Source organism: Apium graveolens, chromosome 8, assembly GCF_009905375.1.
Source record: "Apium graveolens cultivar Ventura chromosome 8, ASM990537v1, whole genome shotgun sequence".
Classification (NCBI taxonomy): Eukaryota; Viridiplantae; Streptophyta; class Magnoliopsida; order Apiales; family Apiaceae; genus Apium; species Apium graveolens.
This window is the reverse complement of record NC_133654.1, coordinates 7,912,717-7,935,318: the sequence shown is the minus strand read 5'-3', so window position 1 is coordinate 7,935,318 and position 22,602 is coordinate 7,912,717. Positions and strand designations below refer to the sequence as shown.

The 22,602-nt window shown below is 34.9% G+C and overlaps 2 protein-coding genes across 6 annotated transcripts; both read right to left on the bottom strand.

Annotated features, from left to right (window-relative positions):
* Positions 1–72: 72 nt before the first annotated feature.
* On the bottom strand, positions 73–630 carry LOC141679229 (uncharacterized). The gene is made up of 2 exons (XM_074485734.1): positions 384–630; positions 73–221 (listed from the first exon to the last, which is right to left on the bottom strand). The coding sequence occupies exons 1-2, from the start codon at positions 628–630 to the stop codon at positions 73–75; spliced, it is 396 nt and encodes a 131-aa protein (XP_074341835.1).
* Positions 631–2,607: 1,977 nt separating this feature from the next.
* Positions 2,608–5,295, bottom strand: LOC141677020 (uncharacterized). 5 transcript variants are annotated; one of them, XM_074482753.1, is made up of 3 exons: positions 4,854–5,295; positions 3,158–3,253; positions 2,608–3,063 (listed from the first exon to the last, which is right to left on the bottom strand). In XM_074482753.1, the coding sequence occupies exons 1-3, from the start codon at positions 5,236–5,238 to the stop codon at positions 2,936–2,938; spliced, it is 609 nt and encodes a 202-aa protein (XP_074338854.1). In that variant the 5' UTR covers positions 5,239–5,295; the 3' UTR covers positions 2,608–2,935. The 5 variants fall into 5 exon arrangements, with proteins under 5 accessions (XP_074338854.1, XP_074338855.1, XP_074338851.1 ...); XM_074482754.1 differs by having other exon boundaries at positions 2,608–3,021; XM_074482750.1 differs by having other exon boundaries at positions 3,158–5,295.
* Between the last annotated feature and the right edge of the window lie 17,307 nt (positions 5,296–22,602).

Genomic DNA, 22,602 nt, shown 5'->3' with positions numbered 1-22,602 from the left:
TCCAGTTTCCGATAATAAATGCAAACGCCACTGCACCCCCATATCCTAACACCAAAGTTACCAACATAGCTGTCATTCTCGAAGTTGGTTGCAAGAAAGATTTAGAAGTGCAAGAGAATATAATCCAGCGAGTCGCTGTGGAATTTCGCCTTCAAGTTTGTTGGATGAGAGGTCTAGTGACTCCAACACCGTCAACTTTGCAATCGAGGATGGCATCAGGCCTGTGAGATATTGCAAGAAAGATTGAGAAATCTGAGTGACACTAGATTTCCGATGTATTCAGGAATCTCCTTGATAAATCAATGGTTGTGAATATAGTTAACATTTTGTCCAACAGAATCTCATTGCCTTTGATTGCCAGATTCGTGAAATCACTGTAATACTGCGCTCCATATAACGACGCTTCATTTTATTCGCTTCACCATTTATCATAGCCTTGAAGTTTCTGAAATATATTTCTGACAGTGTATCAAATATTTGATTGTTTCCAAGATCAAGAACTTGTAAAGCATCAAATCCAGCAAAAGGAGAAGGAATTATTCCTTCTAATCTATTTCCATTTAAATTTACAGTTTCCAGATTACGAAAATTTGTTAAGTTTGGTGGATTGTTCCCCTCAATGTTATTCATCGTAGATCAAGCACCCAAAGAATGGTCAAATTTGTTCGACAAATGGGGAGTAAACCGCTCAAAGTGTTATCAGACAAATTAAGGAGCTGAAGAGAGCTCGAATTACAGATCGAGGTGGGTAATGATCCACTAAGCTTATTGGATTGAAGATCAAGGTACTGAATATTATTCCAAGGTATTTTCTCAAGACCACCTTTTAATCTGTTGTGAGAAATATTCAGATAAAAAAATCCACTGACCCAATCCAGTGAGGAAATAAACTGACTTCAGTATATTGGCCCTGACAATTTACAATCCTTGAGTGACAAAGTGTCCAACGAATCCAAAAATCGTACTGAATCAGGTATACCTGCATGATGGAAGTTTGTTCCACTAAGAGAAAGGTGTTGGAGAGTACCACTGCTTCCCCACTTAACTTTAGGTAATGTAATAATGAGGTTTGTATTATAAGATAAATTCAATAGTTCTTAGTTGGGGAGGTGGAAAGCCTCCTGGGGCAATACTCCATATAAACCAGTATACTTAAGGTTAAGAACTTTTAGGGTTGAAGAAGACAAATTCTTGGGTAAAACTGAGGAGATGTTAACCTGTTCAAGATTAAGCACTCTGAGTTGAGTTAAATTCTGCAATAGTGATTTAAACACTTCATCTGCAAGTTTAACAGGATGGTTGTCACCGAGATCAAGTGAGACCAGTCTATACAAATGAGAAATACCTGAGGGATTGTTCCTTGAAATCCTGTTTTTGAGAGATTGAGACGTGTTAAACAATGCTATTATCTGAACAATAAAACTAAACATTGTTAAAAGAAGATTCACACAATAAAAAACCATTGTCTGAACAAAACTAACTATTATCCATTGTCCAACAATGCTATTAAGAATAAAAAGAATTATGCCTTGAAGACCACACAACACTTTCTACATTAAAATATAAGTGCAAAACATAATCATACAATACCAAGTGATAAAAAAATGTTGTATAAAGCAATTCCAACAATACAAATTTAAAATAAAGGTGTTGTCTGTATGGTTGTAAGACAACAAAATTTTATCTTTTGAAAATTGTGTGTTAAGGTGGAGGACAATAAATAATAAGGGTTGTGTGTTATGTTCTACTCCTAAACTTTTAGTAAGAACATACACAACGTTTTCAAGAGAACTTGTCTAAGTATACTTGTTACAACAGAATATATAGAAAATACTTGTTTGTTATGGTTGTAATACAACGGTGGTTATCGTTTGAATTGTGTGTTAAGGTAGAGGACAATATATATATCTGAATAAAGGTTGTGTGTTATGTTCTATTCTAAAACTCTTAGTGACCACATACACAACCTTTTTAACATTACTTATCTAATAAATCTTCTTACAACAGAATTTATGGAAAGACGTTGTTTGTTCTGGTTGTAATACAACGGGGACTCATTGTTGGTCGTTGTCTTCGATGACTCACACAACTGTTTCTAATCGTTGTCTGATCCATGTAAGAGACGGCGGCTCAATAGACAACGGGTTTTCAGGGAATCAGATAACGGGTTAAAACACTTGTCTGAGCCAGTTTTCCTTGTAGTGAACCTTTTGCAAAGAAACCGAATTTTTGAGGAGAAAAAAGTCGTTCCAAGAAAGGTTGAGGAACTCTAGATGAGCGAGTTGAAAAGAATGCTGGCAGGAAGAATGGTTCCTACCAACTGACTGCAACTTAAATCCAATCCGAATATATGCCCTGACTTGTGTTCACAGCTAACTCCCTCCCATGTGCAGTAATCTGAACTCATGCTCCAATGCTTGGTCTTCGGATGCGATGAAAATTTGTAATTATTAGGATTATAAGAGCAATTTCTAGGAGAACCAATGGTCAAGCTTTGGTTAAACTGGAACAATGCAGTTTGTTGCTGGACAGGAGTCAATGGAACAACATGGTGGTATTGCAGGCAGATGAGCATCACAATGATTTCGGGAAAAAAGGTGATGAAATTTCTCATTTTTCCCTTTAAAAATTTTGGCTGCATGAATATTAAGGTTCGTAAATGTTTTTTTGTAATCGCATTTCCCAGGGGTTAATGGAATTATATCACAAAAGAGACAGATAGGAATATTATTTCAGAATTTTTGATCTAATGTGGTGACAGTAAACAAGAGATACAAATTTATATCAAATCATTAAAATTTCATTCTAATTTCCATTCTCCTGACCTTGAGTCCCAGTTCGCAGGCAATGATCCCAGCATACCATTTTGGTTTATCTGCCATCAACATCAAGTTTCCGATGATAAATGTTGGCACGACTCCACAGCCGTATCCAATCACCACAGCTTTCCATGTAAAACCATCAAAGAAGTAATTTTCAACTTCTCCTTCTTCTTGGGCTTCAGAATTACGTTTGCAGTCTCTGGACAATGGAAGTCCACACAGCCCCACGTTACCAACATAGCTATCGTTATCAAATGTATTAAATTGTGAACCTTGTGGAATATGACCGCTAAGCTGGTTGCAAGACAGATTTAAACGTGCAAGTGTGTATATACCAGTGAGTTGTTGCGGAATTTCTCCCTCAAGTACATTGGATGAAAGGTCTAGTGATTCCAACATCGACAATTTTCCAATTGAGGATGGTATGTGACCTGCAAGAAAATTGTGAGATAAATTGAGATATCTGAGCGAGGCTAGATTTCCAATGTATTCAGGAATCTTCCCTTCAAAATTGTTTTTTGATACATCTATGGCTGTCAACCCAGTTAAAATTCTAACCAACTCAATCTCAACTCCATTAATCACTAGCCCCGTTGAATCACTGTATAAGCCGGTGCTGCCAAGGTCAAGCCCCATGTATGTTGCCTTTTGTTTATTCTTGTCGACCATCATCATTGCCTTGAAGTTTTCAATATATATCTCCGGCAGTGGACCTGAAAACCTATTGTTCGACAGATCAATGATTCTCAAGTTAGGAAATGGGTGTTCTATCTTTGAACTCTGGTTTATGAGGCCATGAAAATTATTTGATTTCAGAACAAGAACACGGATATTTGGGAGCGACTCCAAACACTGCGGAAATGTATCATGTAATTGATTACTTCCCAGATCAAGAGTTTCTAGCTGTTCAAGTTCAGAAAACGAGGTAGGAACTCTTCCTTCCAATTTATTTCCATACAAATTTATACTTTTCAGATTACGAAAATTTGAAAAGGTTGGTGGAATGTTCCCCTGAATGTTATTCATCCGCAAATCAAACACTAAAAGACGGGTCAAATTTGTCTGATAAATTGGAAGTACACCGCTCAAATTGTTATAAGATAAATTAAGAATTTTAAGAGAGCTCGAGTTACAGAACAGGTTGGGCAATGATCCATTGAGCAAATTAGACTGGATATCGAGATACCAAATATCATTCCAATTTATATGCTCAAGACCGCCTGTTAGTCTGTTGCGAGAAAGATTAAGATACGAGTACAAGTCCCAACTCATTGACCCAATCCCATGGGGAATTTCCCCATGAAGTTCTTTTTTTGATAGATCTATATGTTCAATGAACTTCGCATCTGCAGAGAATCGCGGGAACTCTTTCATGTTGCAAGATGCCAATCCCAAGTGATGAAGCTTTGGTGGGAGTGTGACCATACTGGTGTTTCTCACTGATAGACTGTTATGAGAAAAATCAAGAGTGTACAGGTTTTTAAGGTGTGAAAACATTTCGCTATCCAAAACACCACTGAAATTGTTTGATGAAAAGACAAGTTGAGTGAGGTTCACAAGCTGAAAAAATGATTGTGGAATGGGTCCATACAGTAAATTGTGTCCACAAGAAAAAACTTGCAATTGTGAATTAGAGGAATCAAATTCATGTAATAGACCTGTGAATCTATTATAGCTCAGATCTAAGACTTGTAATAATGGATTGGCAAACAACCAAGAAGGCAGAGGTCCAGTTAGTGAATTAGATCCCAGATCTAAGATAATTGTTAGTAGCAAGGAGTAGAGTTTTTAGGTTCGTAAGGTTTGCTAAAGCAGTTGGAATTGGGCCACTAAGATAATTGCGTGCAAGGCTCAGCTTAGTAAGTTTACCAAGATTCCCTATGGATCTTGGTATCGGCCCAGACAAATTGCAGGTGAAGAGTTTCAAAGTGGCTAATGACTCTAGAAAGCCTATAGAATCAGGTATACCTCCATGTAAGTTTATACTTCGTAGATTGAGGTGTTGGAGACTAGCACTACTTCTCCACTTACCTTTGGGTAATGCAGCAGTGAGATTATTGCTAAGCTCCCATGCCCATATCTCTAGCACTTCCAAGTTGGGAAGGTGGAAGACCTCTTGCGGTAGTACTCCAGAAATCCTACCTCCGAGTATAAGATATCTCAGGGAAGTAGATAAATTGAAGAGACTCTCATTTCTCCCCCACTTAACTTCGGGTACTATATCGCTGAATGCAATGCTATTAAAGTATAGATCTAGTACCTCCAAGTTAGGATGGTGGAAAACCTCTTGGGGCAATACTCCAGGTACAGCTACAACATTTTGGAAGTTATTACCTTCTAAATTTTCATCATCATTGACACGCCTTTGTTGTTCCGCATCTTTTTTGTGTTTTTGTAAATCAACAAATGCTTCCATTGTACCAATCCTTTTATTGGCAGGAGGCCTTTGTAACTGTGTAAGATCAAGAGGAAATGGCGGGGGAGCTGGTAGTGACGGGGGAGGTGGTAATATATCTCTATCATTAACCTTGCGAATAATACAAAAAAAATAAATTAAATTAAAACATGAATTAAATTAAAACTAAAACCAACTATGTAGATGCATATGAAACACATAAAGATAAGTTAAATTAAATTAAATTCATATACCTCTGTTCTCCCTTCAGTTTGATTTACTGAACATGAACGGGTCCTTGATCTGACGACGACTTCGTTAACCTTTTTAACATTTTTTACTTTTTTTTTTGGCTAAATACACAAAAAATAGTCAACAAAATTGTATGTTCCAAAAAACAAAGGAGTTGTATTTGTACAAAAATATACCTGAGGAATAACATGTTCTGCTTCTTCTTCGCTTAAACTATCATGTCCAGAAATATATGCTCGATCAAATTCAGCTTCTGACCAATGATCTGTAACTGTTTTCTTTGCTTTCTTGGTGGATTTCCCAGCAGTAAAGAACTCATTTGCCTGCCTTTCTAAGCTTTCTGGTACTGATCTGTTTATCATGTTCTATTTCATTCTCCACCAAAGCTCGTGACTTTATCTTATCAGTTATCTGTTGTGTAAGATCTTTAATTGTTACAAACTTCCTTTTATTGGCAGCAGTCTTTATCATCTGGAGGAAAATAAATAAGAGTGGGAAAATGAACTAATACAACAAGATTTCTGGTTTTTGAAAATCAATTATAATTTTTAAAATTAGTTCAGTCTAGAAAATGGACAAAACTTGTTCTGTATTACCTACTGATTTAAGGTGGTAATCCTATTCCTAGCTTACACTAGTCTCTAATCCCATTTCCACAAAACATTTTCGAACTTTCGTCATTATAAATACTAGTCGATAACCATTGCAATGATTTAATTTATTTAAATAATTTTTAAGATCATTGTGAGCATTACTCAAAATTGATTATTTTTTAAAGATCATTGTGAACATTACTCAAAATTGATTATACGATCAGCTAACTCCTAATTTAATTACGATCGTCTAAAGTCAGTAGAAGCAAAATAGCTATTTGATTCAGCTTTACAAGAATTCGCCTCCCTTCTTTCATCCTCTCTACATTTTCAAGTAAATCGAGAGGCTTTCACTGGTTTTCTCCGGTGGAAAGCCCCAACCCCTTCATTCTTTGTTATTCTCGTTAATTTCCTTTCAATAAGACCCAATTTTTTGGGTGTTTGTGTGTCTCTTCTCTTGGAGTGTGTGTTTTGTCTTTACTTTTGGAGTGATTGTTATGTTTTTATTTAGTCATGCTTGGGTTTATCTGGTGATGGATCTTGATGACGAATTTATTGATATTTTTGGTGATCTGCAAAGCCTGCATTGGATCTGGGATGGTGGTGATTATTGCGAGAGCTTACCTTTCACAACTAAAGATTGTTCATATTTCATGAGTTTACACTTTCGGCATGTCTGGTATCCGGCATGTAGATAGCTGGGGTGCCTTCGGCATGTTTATAGCTTGTGTCCGACATATAGATAGCTGGGGTCCCGCTTCTCCAATCTCATTCTACGCGATTGGTGTTTCTGAACATTAGGCTAACCATATTTTTTATATGATATGATCAATTGCGATATTGCTATTTTCAGAGATGCTGTTGCAATTTGGATCGCTTGGGATGTCTTTGATTTCGTTTTTAATTTCAAAATTTTTTAAATTCGATGTGTTAAACGATCAGGAAACAAATCATCTAATTATTTTTAGTATGTTATTTGTTTTATCACCTGGTTCTATCGACAGTTGGGGGTTTGTCCCGACTGTACTACATTCAATTTAATGAAAACTTTCTACATTTGTAAAAAAAAATAATTTTTAAAAGTCATAATAGTATAAGTGTTATGTCAAATTTTCTAATTTTTACTCGGAAATCCAACCCAAAATGAGTATGATATTTGTGTTAAGAATATAATAAAAAAAATAGAATTATTATACAATTTCAAAATTTTTATCATTTCATTTAAATAGACTATTGAGTCATATGGAAAATAGGATTACTTAGTTGAAATCAATATAAGAAATGTAATTAAAAAATGGGTAAAATAATACATATAATATTATAAGTCACATAGAAGTAACGGAAGAATAAAAATTATACATATAGAGTTATAATAAATTCAAAAAGCGGTGAAATCAAAAGCTGATGAAACTAAAAAGGTATAATATATTGAATTAGCAATACATAAGAGATTTAGGAACACAAAGGTTAAAGTCAAACAGATGAAACAAAAATAAAACCAAACTTAATAGAATAATAAGACATGTAAAAGTATAATATAATAAATATAAAACCAAACTTAAAAGCACAAGGGTTAAAGCCGAAATGGTGAAACAAAAATAAAACCAAACTTAATAGAATCATAAAATATATAGAATTATAAGATAACAAAAATAAAACCAAACTTAACACAATCACAAGACATATAGAAGTATAAGATAACAAAAATAAAATAAAATTTAATAGAGTCATAAGACATGTAGAAGTATAAGATATACAAACAGGAATAAAGGGTGTAATCAAAAGTTTTAGTAAAATTAAAAAGACGTAGAATTATAAGATACTAGCTTTACAACCCGTGTGATGCACGGGTCTTCATTATATTTTTATATTATTCAAATTTATAATAATTTTTAGGATCAATACCTTGTTGGTATATTTATAAATAATAATATAAATATTTTTTTTGGCAGGATTCGAACCTGAATCTTATTGGGTAGTGTATATAAATATTTGTTGTTTGTGGGATTCGAACCTGAGAGGTTTAGTACTGTATAAATAATAATATAAATATTTGTTGTTGGTGGGGTTCGAACCTTGGAGCTTGAGTAGTGTATATTTTTTTAGTTATTGAATCTAACGGTCCTAATCATTGATTAAAAAGATCTGACGGTCATAAATGGGAATAACCAACCAAAAAAAGGCATACCAAATTATACCCCATTCCGGTTATTATAGTATAGTATATAGATACACGAATAAGTGAAAGTGAAACCAAAAGTTGGTGATGCCAAAAATTGGTGAAACCAAAATTAATACTTGTATCATTTAAAAAGGATTTCGCTTATTAATAAAATGATTTTGCTTATTAATAAAGATTATTAATGATTTTGGTTTATGATCCCGAAAGAATAAGTACTTCCCTTCAAAAGAAGTACCTAAATACATGTATATGTTCTTGAAGGTTAAGTCGTTATTTTTCCAAAATAGTTGATAACCCGTGGTAAATACGGGCCAAAATCAAAATAATAATGATTATAGAAATTAATTTTAAATTATAATTAAATATATATAATAAATAAAATTGTACTATTATTGCATTTTTTCTTTTGAAATTATATGTAGTTTTCATTAACTCAAATTTTATTAGAACTGTTAGGAAATGAATAACACACAGAGGGGGGGGTGAATGTGTTTTACTGTTTTTATGCTTTTCTTGTTTCTTTTATGATTGAACAAAGTAAATTAAATCTTGTAGTGAAAGTGTGTTCATGCAGAAATTAAACTTGCAAGTATAAAGAACACAAATCTTTAAAACTCACTTAATTTTATATTAAAATTAAGAATGTTTTGCTACAAAATTTCTAGGCTCTTTGTTGATAAAGATCTTAGCTTCTTCTTAAGGGTGTTACAAGATTTTCTATCTAAATTGTTACTACTGACTAAAGGACCAGTGTTAACTTTATAATTCAGTATACTGCTGGTTTAAACAGTGTACAATAAGACATGCTATTAGTTTTAGTAAACAGTCACTTGTCATTTCCATTTATTAAAAAAGTATATCTTCTATTTCTGGTTTATCATATCTTAGCATCCTGTGTTAACTTTGATCTTCCTTTGTCAGTTAATCTTCACCATTGATCTTGCACATCCTTCAAGCTACTTTTTGTAGACTTGTCAATCCAACTGTTTGGATTATTTGTTGATTGTTAATCTTGGATATTGAACTGATATGCAATTATTGATACTATTCTCATAATCTCATTTCTAAGTCACGTACTTAGAGATATAGAATTGCATATCATATTCCAAGGACATTTATTAATCTAACATTTATATCGCATTAAATTAAGAATTAATAAATTATAAATAGAATAATCGATAGAATATAAACATTAATAATCCTAATGTCTTAAACTAAAACATCATAGTGTTGTCTCTAGGGCACAAACACTAACAAGCAGTTCTTGGGCAGCGCAAGAATAAACTTTTTTCATGTGGTCTACTATGCTAGTAAGACGCCTAATGGAGCTCAAATGAACTACACCACTACTGAGAAGGAGCTCTTGGCTATAGTCTTTAGTTTCAAAAAATTTTGATCTTATCTGCTTGGGACAAAGGTGACAGTATTCACTGATCACGCTGCCATTCGCTATTTGGTTACAAAGAAGGATTTGAAGCCTAGACTTATTCAATGGGTGCTCTTGCTACAGGAATTTGAGTTAGAGATCAAGGATTGAAGAGGTACTGAGAATCAAGTAGCTGACCATCTCTCTAGATTGGAGAATCCCGATTCTGTTTCACATGACAAGACATTGATCAACGAATCTTTTTCGGATGAGCAGTTGTTCGCAGTTCAGGAGGAAGAACCATGGTTCGCAGACATTGTGAACTATCTTGTCAGTAATATAATGCCTCCTAATATGAATACAGCTCAAAAGAAGAAGTTTCTGCATGAGGTGAAGTGGTATATGTGGGATGAACCATATTTGTTTAGACAAGGAGCTGACCAGATCATCAGGAGATGTATCCTATTCTGTGAGACGGAGGGGATATTACGAGACTGCCATTCCACAGTTTATGGTGGACATTATGGTGGTGAAAAGACAGCAGCTCGTATTCTGCAAGCAGGTTTTTTCTGGCCTACGTTGTTTAAGGATGCACATCAGTTCGTTTTAAGGTGTGATCGTTGCCAAAGAGTTGGTAATCTTACTAGAAAGGATGAGATGCCTTTAAATGTGATGCTTGAAGTTGAGGTCTTTGATGTTTGGGGAATCGATTTCATGGGACCATTTGTCTCGTCTTGCAATAATCAGTACATCTTGCTGGCAGTGGATTATGTCTCGAAATGGGTAGAAGTCAAGGCTCTGCCGATGAATGATGCAAAGGTAGTGTTGAATTTTCTTCATAAGCAGATATTCACAAGGTTTGAAACACCACGAGTAATCATAAGTGATGAGGGGTCGCATTTTGCAACCATAAGTTCACTTCTATGATACAGCGCTACAATGTAAATCATCGTATTGCTACTGCCTATCATCCGCAAACTAATGGTCAAGCTGAAGTGTCTAATAGAGAGATCAAGCGCATTCTAGAGAAAGTTGTTTGTCCGTCGAGGAAAGATTGGTCTTTAAAGCTTGATGAAGCTGTTTGGGCATATAGAACAGCATACAAGACTCCACTTGGGATGTCCCTGTTTCAACTTGTATATGGTAAGGGATGTCATTTACCTGCGGAGCTAGAGCATAAGGCTTATTGGGCATTGAAGAAGTTGAACCTTGATCTAGATGCAGCTGGGAAGAAGCGAATGCTTCAGTTAAATGAACTGGATGAATTTCGACTTCAAGCGTACGAGAACAACAAAATGTACAAGGAAAAAGTAAAAAGGTGGCACGACAGGAAGCTATCTCCTAAGTCATTCGTGCCGGGGTAACAAGTTCTTTAATTCAACTCTCGTCTACGACTTTTTCCTGGAAAGTTGAAATCAAGGTGGTTTGGACCTTTTATCATCAAAACTGTGTTTCCACATGGAGCGGTGGAGATTTTTGAGAACGATCCGGGCCAAGCATTCAAGGTTAATGGTCAGAGATTGAAGCATTATTATGGGGACACGATAAACCGAGAAGTGGTTAGTGCCGTTTTATTATCAACTTGATCGAACTCCTCTACGTCAAGCTAATGACGTAAAAGAAGCGCTTCTTGGGAGGCAACCCAAGACTTGAGACTTTAGGAACCTTTAGAAGTTTATACCATATCCAAAAAACCAAAAAAATTCAGAAAATTGGGTAGAAATTTTTTTTTCCAGAAACCCTTGGGGCGCCCGCCTGGAATTCCCCGACGACCGCCTGGAGTCTGGGGCGCCCGCCTGGAAAGCCCGGGCGGCCGCTCGGAACCATTCTGTCAGAAATTTTTTTCGGCCTCATAAAAAAACAAAAAAAAATTGAGAAAAAAAATAAAAAATAAAAACCCACAGCAAACAACCCACAATCCACGTTTTCTCTCCCACAAACCCCACTCCTACTCTAATTTTAAACCTAAATTCCACCCTATATATACATACAACACCTCCATATACACTCCCTTATACTTTCAACTTCAAAACTCTCTCCTACACTCAAAACATAACTCTCAAACACTTTTTCTCAGTTTCAATGACACCTAAGAGATCTCAAAATATTGATAGCAGCAATGCCGTTCCTACTGCTAATTCATCAAGGGGAACTGCTGCGAGACCCCGTTTGGTGGATTGGGCTGCTGAGGAGGAATATACTAGGCCTCTGACTAAGCCGATTCTGAAGGAGAGGGGATTTTTACCATCGTGGAGGGATGGTGAGTTATTACCGATGATTGCAGAGAAAGGTTGGATTTCTTTTTGTGAGTCGCCGGAGGCGGTTCCAATGATTGTGGTTCACGAGTTTTATGCGAACGCCAAGGCTGACAAGAATGGGTATACGGTTGTTCGTGGGCTTACTATTGATTATCAGCCTGAGGTGATTTGCCGTGTTCTTGGGCAGCGATAAAGAAAGCCCGAGGAGGAGAACTGGAATGAGAAGACCCCCGAGGATTTTGATTTGGATTTGATTTGTGCTACTCTCTGTCAGCCGGGCACGGTGTGGAAGTTCAAAACGGGATCTAATGAGTATCGTTCTTTTCTGGAGATTGTGATGAACAGGTATGCCCGTGCATGAAATGCCTTTAATTCTGCTAATATTTTGCCTACTTCGCATGCACATGAGGTTACAGTTGAGCGAGCCAGGTTGTTATGGGGGATTTTGAATGAGGAGTATTATGTGGACCTTGGTGAGTTCATCTACCAAGGGATTTTGAAGTTTTTGAGGAGGAGGACACAAAGCAACATCTCTTATGCATCTACTGTCACGAGACTGTGCAGAGCAGTTGGAGTTCACTGGCCTTCTTATGAGCAGCTGCAGATGCCGGCCGCTCCTATTGACTCATCGACTCTGAATGCGATGCAGGAGTGGACGGGTGGAAAGCTCAAAGAGCATGGTTTGGGATATCATCTTCCAGGAGGACGTCCAACATCTGGTGCTACTATGGCTAGGCCCAGTCAGGTTCGTAATGAGGCAGGCTCTTTTAGAGCCTAGGAAGGTGCTGGTTCAGGGATGGCTGATGCTCAGTATAGGAGGCTATCGAGGAGGATGAATGCGATGTACGAGTCACATAGTAGATTTGCTTAGGAGCTCGCCCTCGCACTTGGGACTGCTTTCAGAGGCCTTGGAGCTGACATCCAGTGGCCCATTTTTGGTGAGGACTCTGCTTATCCGCCTCCTGATACTCCACCCTCTGAGGGTGATGATGATGATTTCTCCGAGTAGGTATACCCTGTGTTCCTTTCTACTACCTTCACTGGGGACAATGAAGATTTTAAGTTTGGGGGTGGTAGTTAAGGAGCATATTTGTGTGTGTGTCATGTAGTTGCATATTCATGATAGTTTAGTTCATATAGTTGCATATTTTTGCCATGTATAGTTTTTTTTTAATTTTATAGCTTTATTTATCATGTAATTTAGTTCATGCATATACCATGACCCCTTTTGCGTTGCTTTACCGATTGATTTGTGATATTGATGCGAGTGTAGTGATAGCGTTAGAGTAATGTTGAATTGTGTAGGTTGACATGCATGCTAGAAACACTTGTAATTTCATTAAGTCCTAGAGTATGCTTAAGGACTAGATTGTTGTCATGGTTTGATGGTTTTTGGGGTTAAGCTATTGATTATTCTTAGAATTATGATAGGCTCTTAATCATAAAAGGCATGAAAAGAAAAAAATGGAGTAAAAATTGGAATTCATTGCTAATTATGGCTAGGCGTCAAATGGCTAGTAGTCAGCTCGTATTTTTATGCGAGTAGTCTAGGGTTGAGCAAGATGGAGCGAAACGCACTTGCTCGGAAATTTGAAAAAAAAAGAATAAAAAAAAGAGAAAGAAAAAAAATAAAAAAATAAAAAAATTATGGTTTAATGCATAATTGATCACGAGTAGGCTCTTTGGTATTCGAGTTATTAACTTCTTAGGGGACTTTGTGCCTAGTGACCTAAGGCTTTTATAGTCTGGGATCCGCTAACCTAATGCTCGCTAAATGGATACCATTGTATAAGTCTTTTGTGGACCTCACTCATTGCACAGTCAAATAAGCATTTGTTGTTGTGTTGAATAAAAGCATGATTCCGTAATAAGCTCCAGTGATCTTGAAGTGTTATAAGTCATTTTGTGCCTAGAATTTATTCTTCGTATAATCATGTGGTTGTCTTAAGGATAGTTGAGTTATGATAATTGATCTAGTTTCGAAGCATATCTGTTAAGCATCCGCACACACCACGTTCCTAGTTGAATGTTAGTTTGCATGATTTGATTGATCTTTAGACGCCTAATTGCATTTGTTGAGATGTCATGAGTTGGTTGGTTTAGTCATTGTGAGGGGGATCGCTGCATTTCATGTAGATTACATTCATGCATGTTTTTGCTTTGTTTTTTAGTCTGTGACGCTTGAGGACAATCATCGATTTAAGTTTGGGGGTGTGATATGTGGCATTTTATACCACTTAGAACGTCTTATAATGACTTGAATTGATGTCTTGAAATCAAGTATTCTGTGTATTTGATGTGTTTTTCTAGTATTTTTGTATTTCAGGGTATAACTTGTGTATGTAGGAAGAATTCATCAAAATAAGCCTAGGGAAGTGCTTGGCATTGGTTGTGCAAAGTTAGGAGCAGAATTAAGCAAAGTTAGGAGCAGAATGCAGGTTTTTCCAGAAGGTGCTGGAGCGCCCGCCCAGGAAGCTGGGGCGGCCGCCCGGGGATGTAAAATTAAATACTGAATTTTGAAATCCTTATTCTGATGGACTTCTGAGACGGCTGGTTCTTGTGGGCTTCTATATAAGTAGTTTTCAGAGACGTTTCACAGTGTGGTGGTATTAAGCAAGGAGCAAGGAGAGAAGAAAGAAGACCGTTTTAGCACATCACAATGAAGAAGAGGAAGCATACGTTTCTTGTGATTCTTTTATTCGTTGTAACAGTGGATGCTAGTTTTCTTTACTTTGACCCTTATTACATTTATGACGTACTCTGGTTTTTAATATGTATTTTTATTAGTTTATTTTGTGTGTTATTATCATGTTTTCATATGAACCCATGGTGATGATGAGTTCTATCATGGGCTAATCGTGATCATGGGGTCGTAGCGGATTTACTATGGAGTTCTTTAGTTAGTTGTTTAATACCTTGGTGTGTGATGATTGTATGATATCTAGCATAGGTTGTGCTTATTCGTCTTATGTGCGTCGCGAACATATAAGATAGTGTGTTAATCACTTGTGAAGCGACATTGGATCTTGAGATTTAGAACTTGCCATGCTAGCATATGTTCATGTATGTGTATGCATGATTAGTGGTTAACTCTAACCGTTTTACTTGCCCTGTTTAGTCATAATGAATAACTTGCGCTTAAATCGTTATGTTGTCAAATTCTGTAGACATATAGGGTCTTAACATAATTGATGCCTATTCAACTTCTATCTTAATTATGGATGTTTGGTAGAATGGTATTTGTACAACGAAAGTTGGCTTTTATCAGTTTCGTGTTGTTCAAATAATATCATCACCATTACATGCTAAGAGTAATAACAATAACTATTGAAGGAAGTAGTAATGAAGTTATGATCTCATGTGTGTTTGATATTGTTAATTCAAGTGTTAATTAAGTGTTTTATTCTCGTAGTTAATTGTAGTTAATAAATAGCAAATCAACCTAAAAGAGTTATTGTCTTGACATTGAGAAGTAATCATACATTGGTGAGTGAGTGTTAATTAAATAAATTTAGTCTGAGTCTCTGTGGGAATGAACTAGAAATTATTCTATATTACTTGCGAACACGTATACTTGCGTGAATTATTAGCGTGTGTTTTGTGCCTAACAATATATTACTGTTGAGCAAGATTGAAGCTGTATGTATAACTCAACAATATTGGTTTGGATAACTCAAAATAGAACAAAGGACTTTGAAATAATCTATATTCCACTAGAATCAGTACAGATTGTTTATTGGGCATATACACTATGGTTTTGGTAGCTACAGTGAAGAAGATGTCAACAGTGATCCGTATGAAGTTCATTAATATGTTTAGGCATCGGAGGAATAAAGTTGGAGTCATTCCAAGAAGATATCAGGATCAGTGTGAAGGCCTCAAGGATTCTTAGTGAAGTTGTTAATATTTGATAGAAGACTTGACAATGATTTAAGAAGATATAGTACGAAGGCCTGAGAGCAAAATTAGTCACCTGTAAACCAGACCATTGCACTAGGTGTCAGTGATTCGTGAAAGGAAACTGAGTATTATCATTAGGAAGATTGTTAAGTGAGAATTTATATCTGGGAATACATGTTTCATGGTTTATACGAAGACTCGGGAGAGAAGACTTGAAGGCAGGATAACTTTGGGATTGCAGTGTTCTACATAAACTAAGTCAAAGTGATCATTACCTTGTAGTAGGACTCACCGTGATCAGTCTATTGCATATCAGAAGCAATATCCTGGAAAATACAGTTCAATATCTAAGTACAGGAACTGATCTTGGTTTGGTACGAGACTCAGGGAATAAACAGGAGCTAAAACAAAATCACAAGTGCATGTATATACACATTGGTCGCCACTTAGCTTGTATGGGAATATTTCTAAGGCAAAAATCACTTCCTAGCCATACTACTAGGTCTTGGTCGCAAGTAAGAAACAAGAAGAAAAAAATAGAAATGCTCCCATGTGCAGCTGGGACCCACTGAATCTTTCTTTGGCTTATACAAGGAGCCAAGGTCACAAAAAACCTCATCCTAGCCCTCCAAGGTCACAAGTTAGTTCCTCCATAGGAGCACAAGTCGCAGGTTAGGGCCTAGAGGGAAGCTGTGGTCGCCAGTTAGGGAATCAAGCCAAGAAACTAATGTTAGGAATATATGTACATTAGTTTGATGATATGTTTAACAAAACACTTAAGTAGAAATCTAGTGTTTGTAGCCTCAACGGATAAGACCACTTTGGCTATCCGTTGATGGTGTAGCTTTACTTAGAAATAAGTCTAGTGTTGTAGCACATTTCAGTCTCTGAATTTGAGATATAATTCTTAAATGTTGAGGGAAATTATAAGTCATGTTGACTACTAAAGGATATGCAGATAGGAAGGCCAATTGTAAATATTTCATGCCTTGTAATTTTGTATAAATGAAATGGTGTCAACGGATAACTTAAAGACCTTCAACGGATGAGAAACAAAGCTTCAACGGATGTCTCTAAAGCTTCAACGGATAACATCCTTCAACGGATGAGTGCATCAACGGATAGAGCTTCAACTGCTAACACATCAACGGATAAAGCCATCAACGGATGAAGGCTTCAACGGATGTTCTGTTAAATAGCAGTTGACAAGTGGTAGTTGTACCTACAAACAGAGGCACATGGGTTGACAGAGACAACTGAGATGTGGTAGCCTATTTCAGGAACATCAGAAAAAGCAGCCGTTCTACTCTAGTATAAAGAGGCAATAGTCAACAATGCACTGGAGTAAAATGGAGAAGAAACAAGTGGAGAACTTATTTTATTATTGTACTTTTATCTTTGTCTTCACTTGTAAACTTGGTGTTATATAAACCAAGTAGCAGCTAGTAATTAGAATAGAATTTTTCAGAGCTGTTTAGAAAAATCTTGAGAAAAATTATCTAGTTTGTACTAGGATGCAGCTGTGATCAACTTCTTGAATCACAGATTTTCTGAAATACCATCTCTGGTGGAACAACAAATCCACCAGAAAAGTTTTTAAGGTCTGTTGTGTTCTGTACTTTTGTGCTTGAATATATATCTGTCTGTATTAGCTTAAAGCAATTCACACACTTGTTTATCTTAAACACAAAGCCTTTGAAACTGCTCAAAATTTGAAAAAGTTTTGAGATTTACATTCAACCCCCTTCTGTAAATCTCATTGTTAGTTCACTAGGAATAACAACTAAGTACAAAACTTCATCTCTAGCAACCAAGGTTACAAGTAACTCTCCCTTGCTTGTATAGGTCGCAAGTAAACATGAATTTGGCTAAGGCAATTTGTCTTGTTTCCTTGGAGTCGCCGGTAACACTTGGGAATATTTCTTTAAGTCCTAAAATGCCTCCTAGTCACAAGTTATCAAAGAAAAGCTACATTGGACGCAAGTAACATGATTTTTATAGGTTTTCAATTTGAAATACTTGGATACAAATCAGTCACGTAGCTTCTCTTCTCTCTCCAGCCTATCAGTCAATATAAACAATAGATGCAGATTGAAAATGAATCTCTCCCACATTGAATATAACAAAGCTCTTGCAAATTGTATTCAGATTTCTTAAAAGCTTGATTTGACAAGTAGAGGTCATGCCCAATTTGATTCACACCATTTAAAGCCTTAAAAACTTGTAACACTCATTATTTAAAGCTTCTTTGATTGTATTTAATATTATTTGATAAGAGCTTTTATAGCGATTGGGAATTTCGCGATGTGATTAAATGAATAAAGTATAGTTTTGTGTTATAATTATGGATTATGTGGAATTATGTGAATTAATTTTAGATTAAATGATTTTGTGGTTAAATGTTATTGTTGCATAATAGTAACTGGGAACATTAAGTAACTCGTTCCAGTTTGATGAGTCAGCTAAGAAATTAAGCTGTGTTGTCGGGCCGTCAAGTTTAACGAGACCAAAAGGGATTAAAGTGTTTAAGAGTTCGAATGTGAATTATATTTGATGGTCTAGTGTGTCTGCATGATATTTGATATTTACGTGTTCAAATTTGCGTTCGATGGTATTTTAAATGATTTATAAGGATTTTATTGATCTTTAATCATTTTTATAAAATTATAGAAATGTGATTAAGGTGTGAAATTTGCTTTATTTCCTTTAAAATAGTCCAAGAGATTTTTTAAAATTATCAGTGGCATTTATGTGGATGCTTTGATATTTGAAATGATTTTATAAAGTTTAAATTCTATTATTTGGGTTTTATTTATAAAATCCATAACAAATAATCTATTCGCTCAAGAATTTATTTAAAAATATAGGGAGAGAGCTAAATTCATATTCTTTAATTTAAAAATAGTATTGGTACCATTTTCATATATATAAAGCCATTCTATTTGATTATTTGGAGTTTATTGAATATTGAGAATAAAAGAGGAAAAGGAAATAGAATTATGAATTGATTGGAGTTTGCAAATGTCCAAAATACCCCTGCCAAGTGTGGCTATATAAAGCCACTTCTTCCCCCTCTCTTTTCTTTTTACCCGGCCACTCCTTCTTCCTTCTTTCTTTTTTCTTTCTTTCTTTCCTTTCTCTCTCTCTCAGCTTTTTTTTTCTCTCTCTCTCACTCTCTTGTTTTCTTCCAAATCCTCCATTAAAAATCAATCTTATTTTAAGATTTTAGTTCCTTATACTCTAAATATGCATATACGTACTTGCATGTGTGTGTTGTGTGTGTGTTGTTCGGTTTTATCAAGAACCATTCGATTCTTAATTTTGTAGTTATTTTTGAGTTTGATTCTTTGCAAGGAAGTGATGAAAGGTTATGCATGTTAGTTATCTTGAGTAATTGATGGATAATCGGTGGTTTTTGGTTGGACACCCTCGAATGAGGGCACCACCAAGAAGACACCGCCGTTGGCGATGAACTCCGGTGAGTCGGTGGTGAGCTATGATGCCTTGCTGAGCTCTAATAGAATAAAAGAAATTAGTTCGATGGATGCATGTTGAGTTTTGAAAGAAACCGAATGCTATTTTTGATTTATAAATAATTGGGTCAAATTATTTGTTAAATTAGATGATCATTTACGTTTAGATTCTAAGTTATGTGCTTAAATGGAGTATATTGTTGATTTGAGTGTGTTTTTGGGTTATATGTTACATGCATGTCAAGATTTAGCTTTGCATGTAACTAATTTAGACTCAAAAGGATTAAAAAGATTGGTTATATCTAGAATAATGGATTAGTACTTTTAAAAGATGAGTTTGGTTATAGTTTTTGAGTTTCAAATGATTTTTGGTTCAAAATTTTTATGGTAAGGTTTTTTTTGAAAAATGGTTTGAATGTGTGGTTTTGACTAGAAATAAAGTTTATGCTTGATTCTTGAACTTGCATGTTGATTGTTGCTAATTGAGATATGATTTTTTTGAACTTGCATGTTGGTTTTTTACTTGCATGTCAATTATCCGAAAAGAACTTACTTGGTATGCTTTGTTTTGGTTCGAATTTTGATAAGCAAAAAGGAGTAAAAAATGTTTTCGTGTCGTGATGTTTGAATCAATAATTAATTGCTAAATGTTAAGTATAGTTATGATATTAAGGGTATATGAGTATATCGTATTATGTGTTACGTGATAATACTCGAGTACATAAGTTAAGTGATATCGCGATTTAATAATTAAATATGTTCTTGTGAAGTAGTTATATATTCAATATATATATATAACAATGTCTTTATCATACAAGATTGCTAACATTTATAACCAAACTTGTTCTGTATTACCTATTGATTTAAGGTGGTAATCCTATTCCTAGCTTACACTAGTCTCTAATCCCATCTCCACAAAACATTTTCGAACTTTCGTCATTATAAATACTAGTCGATAACCATTGCAATGATTTAATTTATTTAAATAATTTTTAAAGATCATTGTGAGCATTACTCAAAATTGATTATTTTTTAAAGATCATTGTGAACATTACTCAAAATTGATTATACGATCAGCTAACTCCTAATTCAATTACGATCGGCTAAAGTCAGTAGAAGCAAAATAGCTATTTGATTCAGCTTTACAAGAATTCGCCTCCCTTCTTTCATCCTCCCTACATTTTCAAGTAAATCGAGAGGCTTTCACTAGTTTTCTCCGGTGGAAAGCCCCAACCCCTTCATTCTTTGTTATTCTCGTTAATTTCCTTTCAATAAGACCCAATTTTTTGGGTGTTTGTGTGTCTCTCCTCTTGGAGTGTGTGTTTTGTCTTTACTTTTGGAGTGTTTGTTATGTATTTATTTAGTCATGCTTGGGTTTATCTAGTGATGGATCTGTTGATGACGAATTTATTGATATTTTTGGTGATCTGCAAAGCCTGCATCGGATCTGGGATGGTGGTGATTATTGCGAGAGCTTACCTTTCACAACTAAAGATTGTTCATATTTCATGAGTTTACACTTTCGGCATGTCTGGTATCCGGCATGTAGATAGCTGGGGTGCCTTCGGCATGTTTATAGCTTGTGTCCGAAATATAGATAGCTGGGGTCCCGCTTCTCCAATCTCATTCTACGCGATTGGTGTTTCTGAACATTAGGCTAACCATATTTTTTATATGATATGATCAATTACGATATTGCTATTTTCAGAGATGCTGTTGCAATTTGGATCGCTTGGGATGTCTTTGATTTCGTTTTTAATTTCAAAAATTTTTAAATTCTATGTGTTAAACGATCAGGAAACAAATCATCTAATTATTTTTAGTATGTTATTTGTTTTATCACCTGGTTCTATCGACAGTTGGGGGTTTGTCCCGACTGTACTACATTCAATTTAATGAAAACTTTCTACATTTGTAAAAAAAAAAAATTTTTAAAAGTCATAATAATATAAGTGTTATGTCAAATTTTCTAATTTTTACTCGGAAATCCAACCCAAAATGAGTATGATATTTGTGTTAAGAATATAATAAAAAAATAGAATTATTATACAATTTCAAAATTTTTATCATTTCATTTAAATAGACTATTGAGTCATATGGAAATAGGATTACTTAGTTGAAATCAATATAAGAAATGTAATTAAAAAATGAGTAAAATAATACATATAATATTATAAGTCACATAGAAGTAAGGGAAGAATAAAAATTATACATATAGAGTTATAATAAATTCAAAAAGCGGTGAAATCAAAAGCTGATGAAACTAAAAAGGTATAATATATTGAATTAGCAATACATAAGAGATTTAGGAACACAAAGGTTAAAGTCAAACTGATGAAACAAAAATAAAACCAAACTTAATAGAATAATAAGACATATAAAAGTATAATATAATAAAAATAAAACCGAACTTAAAAGCACAAGGGTTAAAGCCGAAATGGTGAAACAAAAATAAAACCAAACTTAATAGAATCATAAAATATATAGAATTATAAGATAACAAAAATAAAACCAAACTTAACACAATCACAAGACATGTAGAAGTATAAGATAACAAAAATAAAATAAAATTTAATAGAGTCATAAGACATGTAGAAGTATAAGATATACAAACAGGAATAAAGGGTGTAATCGCGTTGATTCATACCCTGATTACCTTACTTATTTATTTTGTTATCTTATGATCTCGTAAACCCCAAGAGAACCTTTATAAACTTTTCTACGTATTGTTTTGATTAACCCAGATTCTTCGATAACCCGTGAACCTTATTATGTATTGATATTTAGAACTGTTCTAATTAGGAACTAGTATTTTTTATTGACCATTTGATCAAGATCTTTTATATTGATCCCTGTTTAATTCTAATTCGTTCACTTTCCTTGAATTTTTGAATTGAACTTAAGAATGATTTTTGACTTGAATGAGTCTGAATGATTTCATATTCTTGGTAATGATAAAATGAACTTTGTCAACTTTTCTTACTTCCAACACAAAGGTTTTCCAAACGAATTCTTGATGGATTGGATAAAGACGTAAGAGACTAGTGGGACTAGTCCAGTCACATAAGAAGCTAGCGGGGCTAGTCCAACATAAGGCTGAAATAATGTCATAGGTACCATAACGACCAGATGGAGGTCGGTATGGGCTGATCACCCGTATTATTTTTTTTAAAAAGGATGGATATTCCAATCAAGGTTTTTTTTATGTTTTGTGAAAGAGAAAATGATATAATCCCTTAAGCAGTTTGCTTCTTTTTAATGAGAGGAAATGAAATGATTTGTATTTTTGTTAAGTTATGAATCCTGTGAGCCCTTACAATTTAACTAGTTGTGAATCTTGAAGCTCGATTAACAGCTTCTT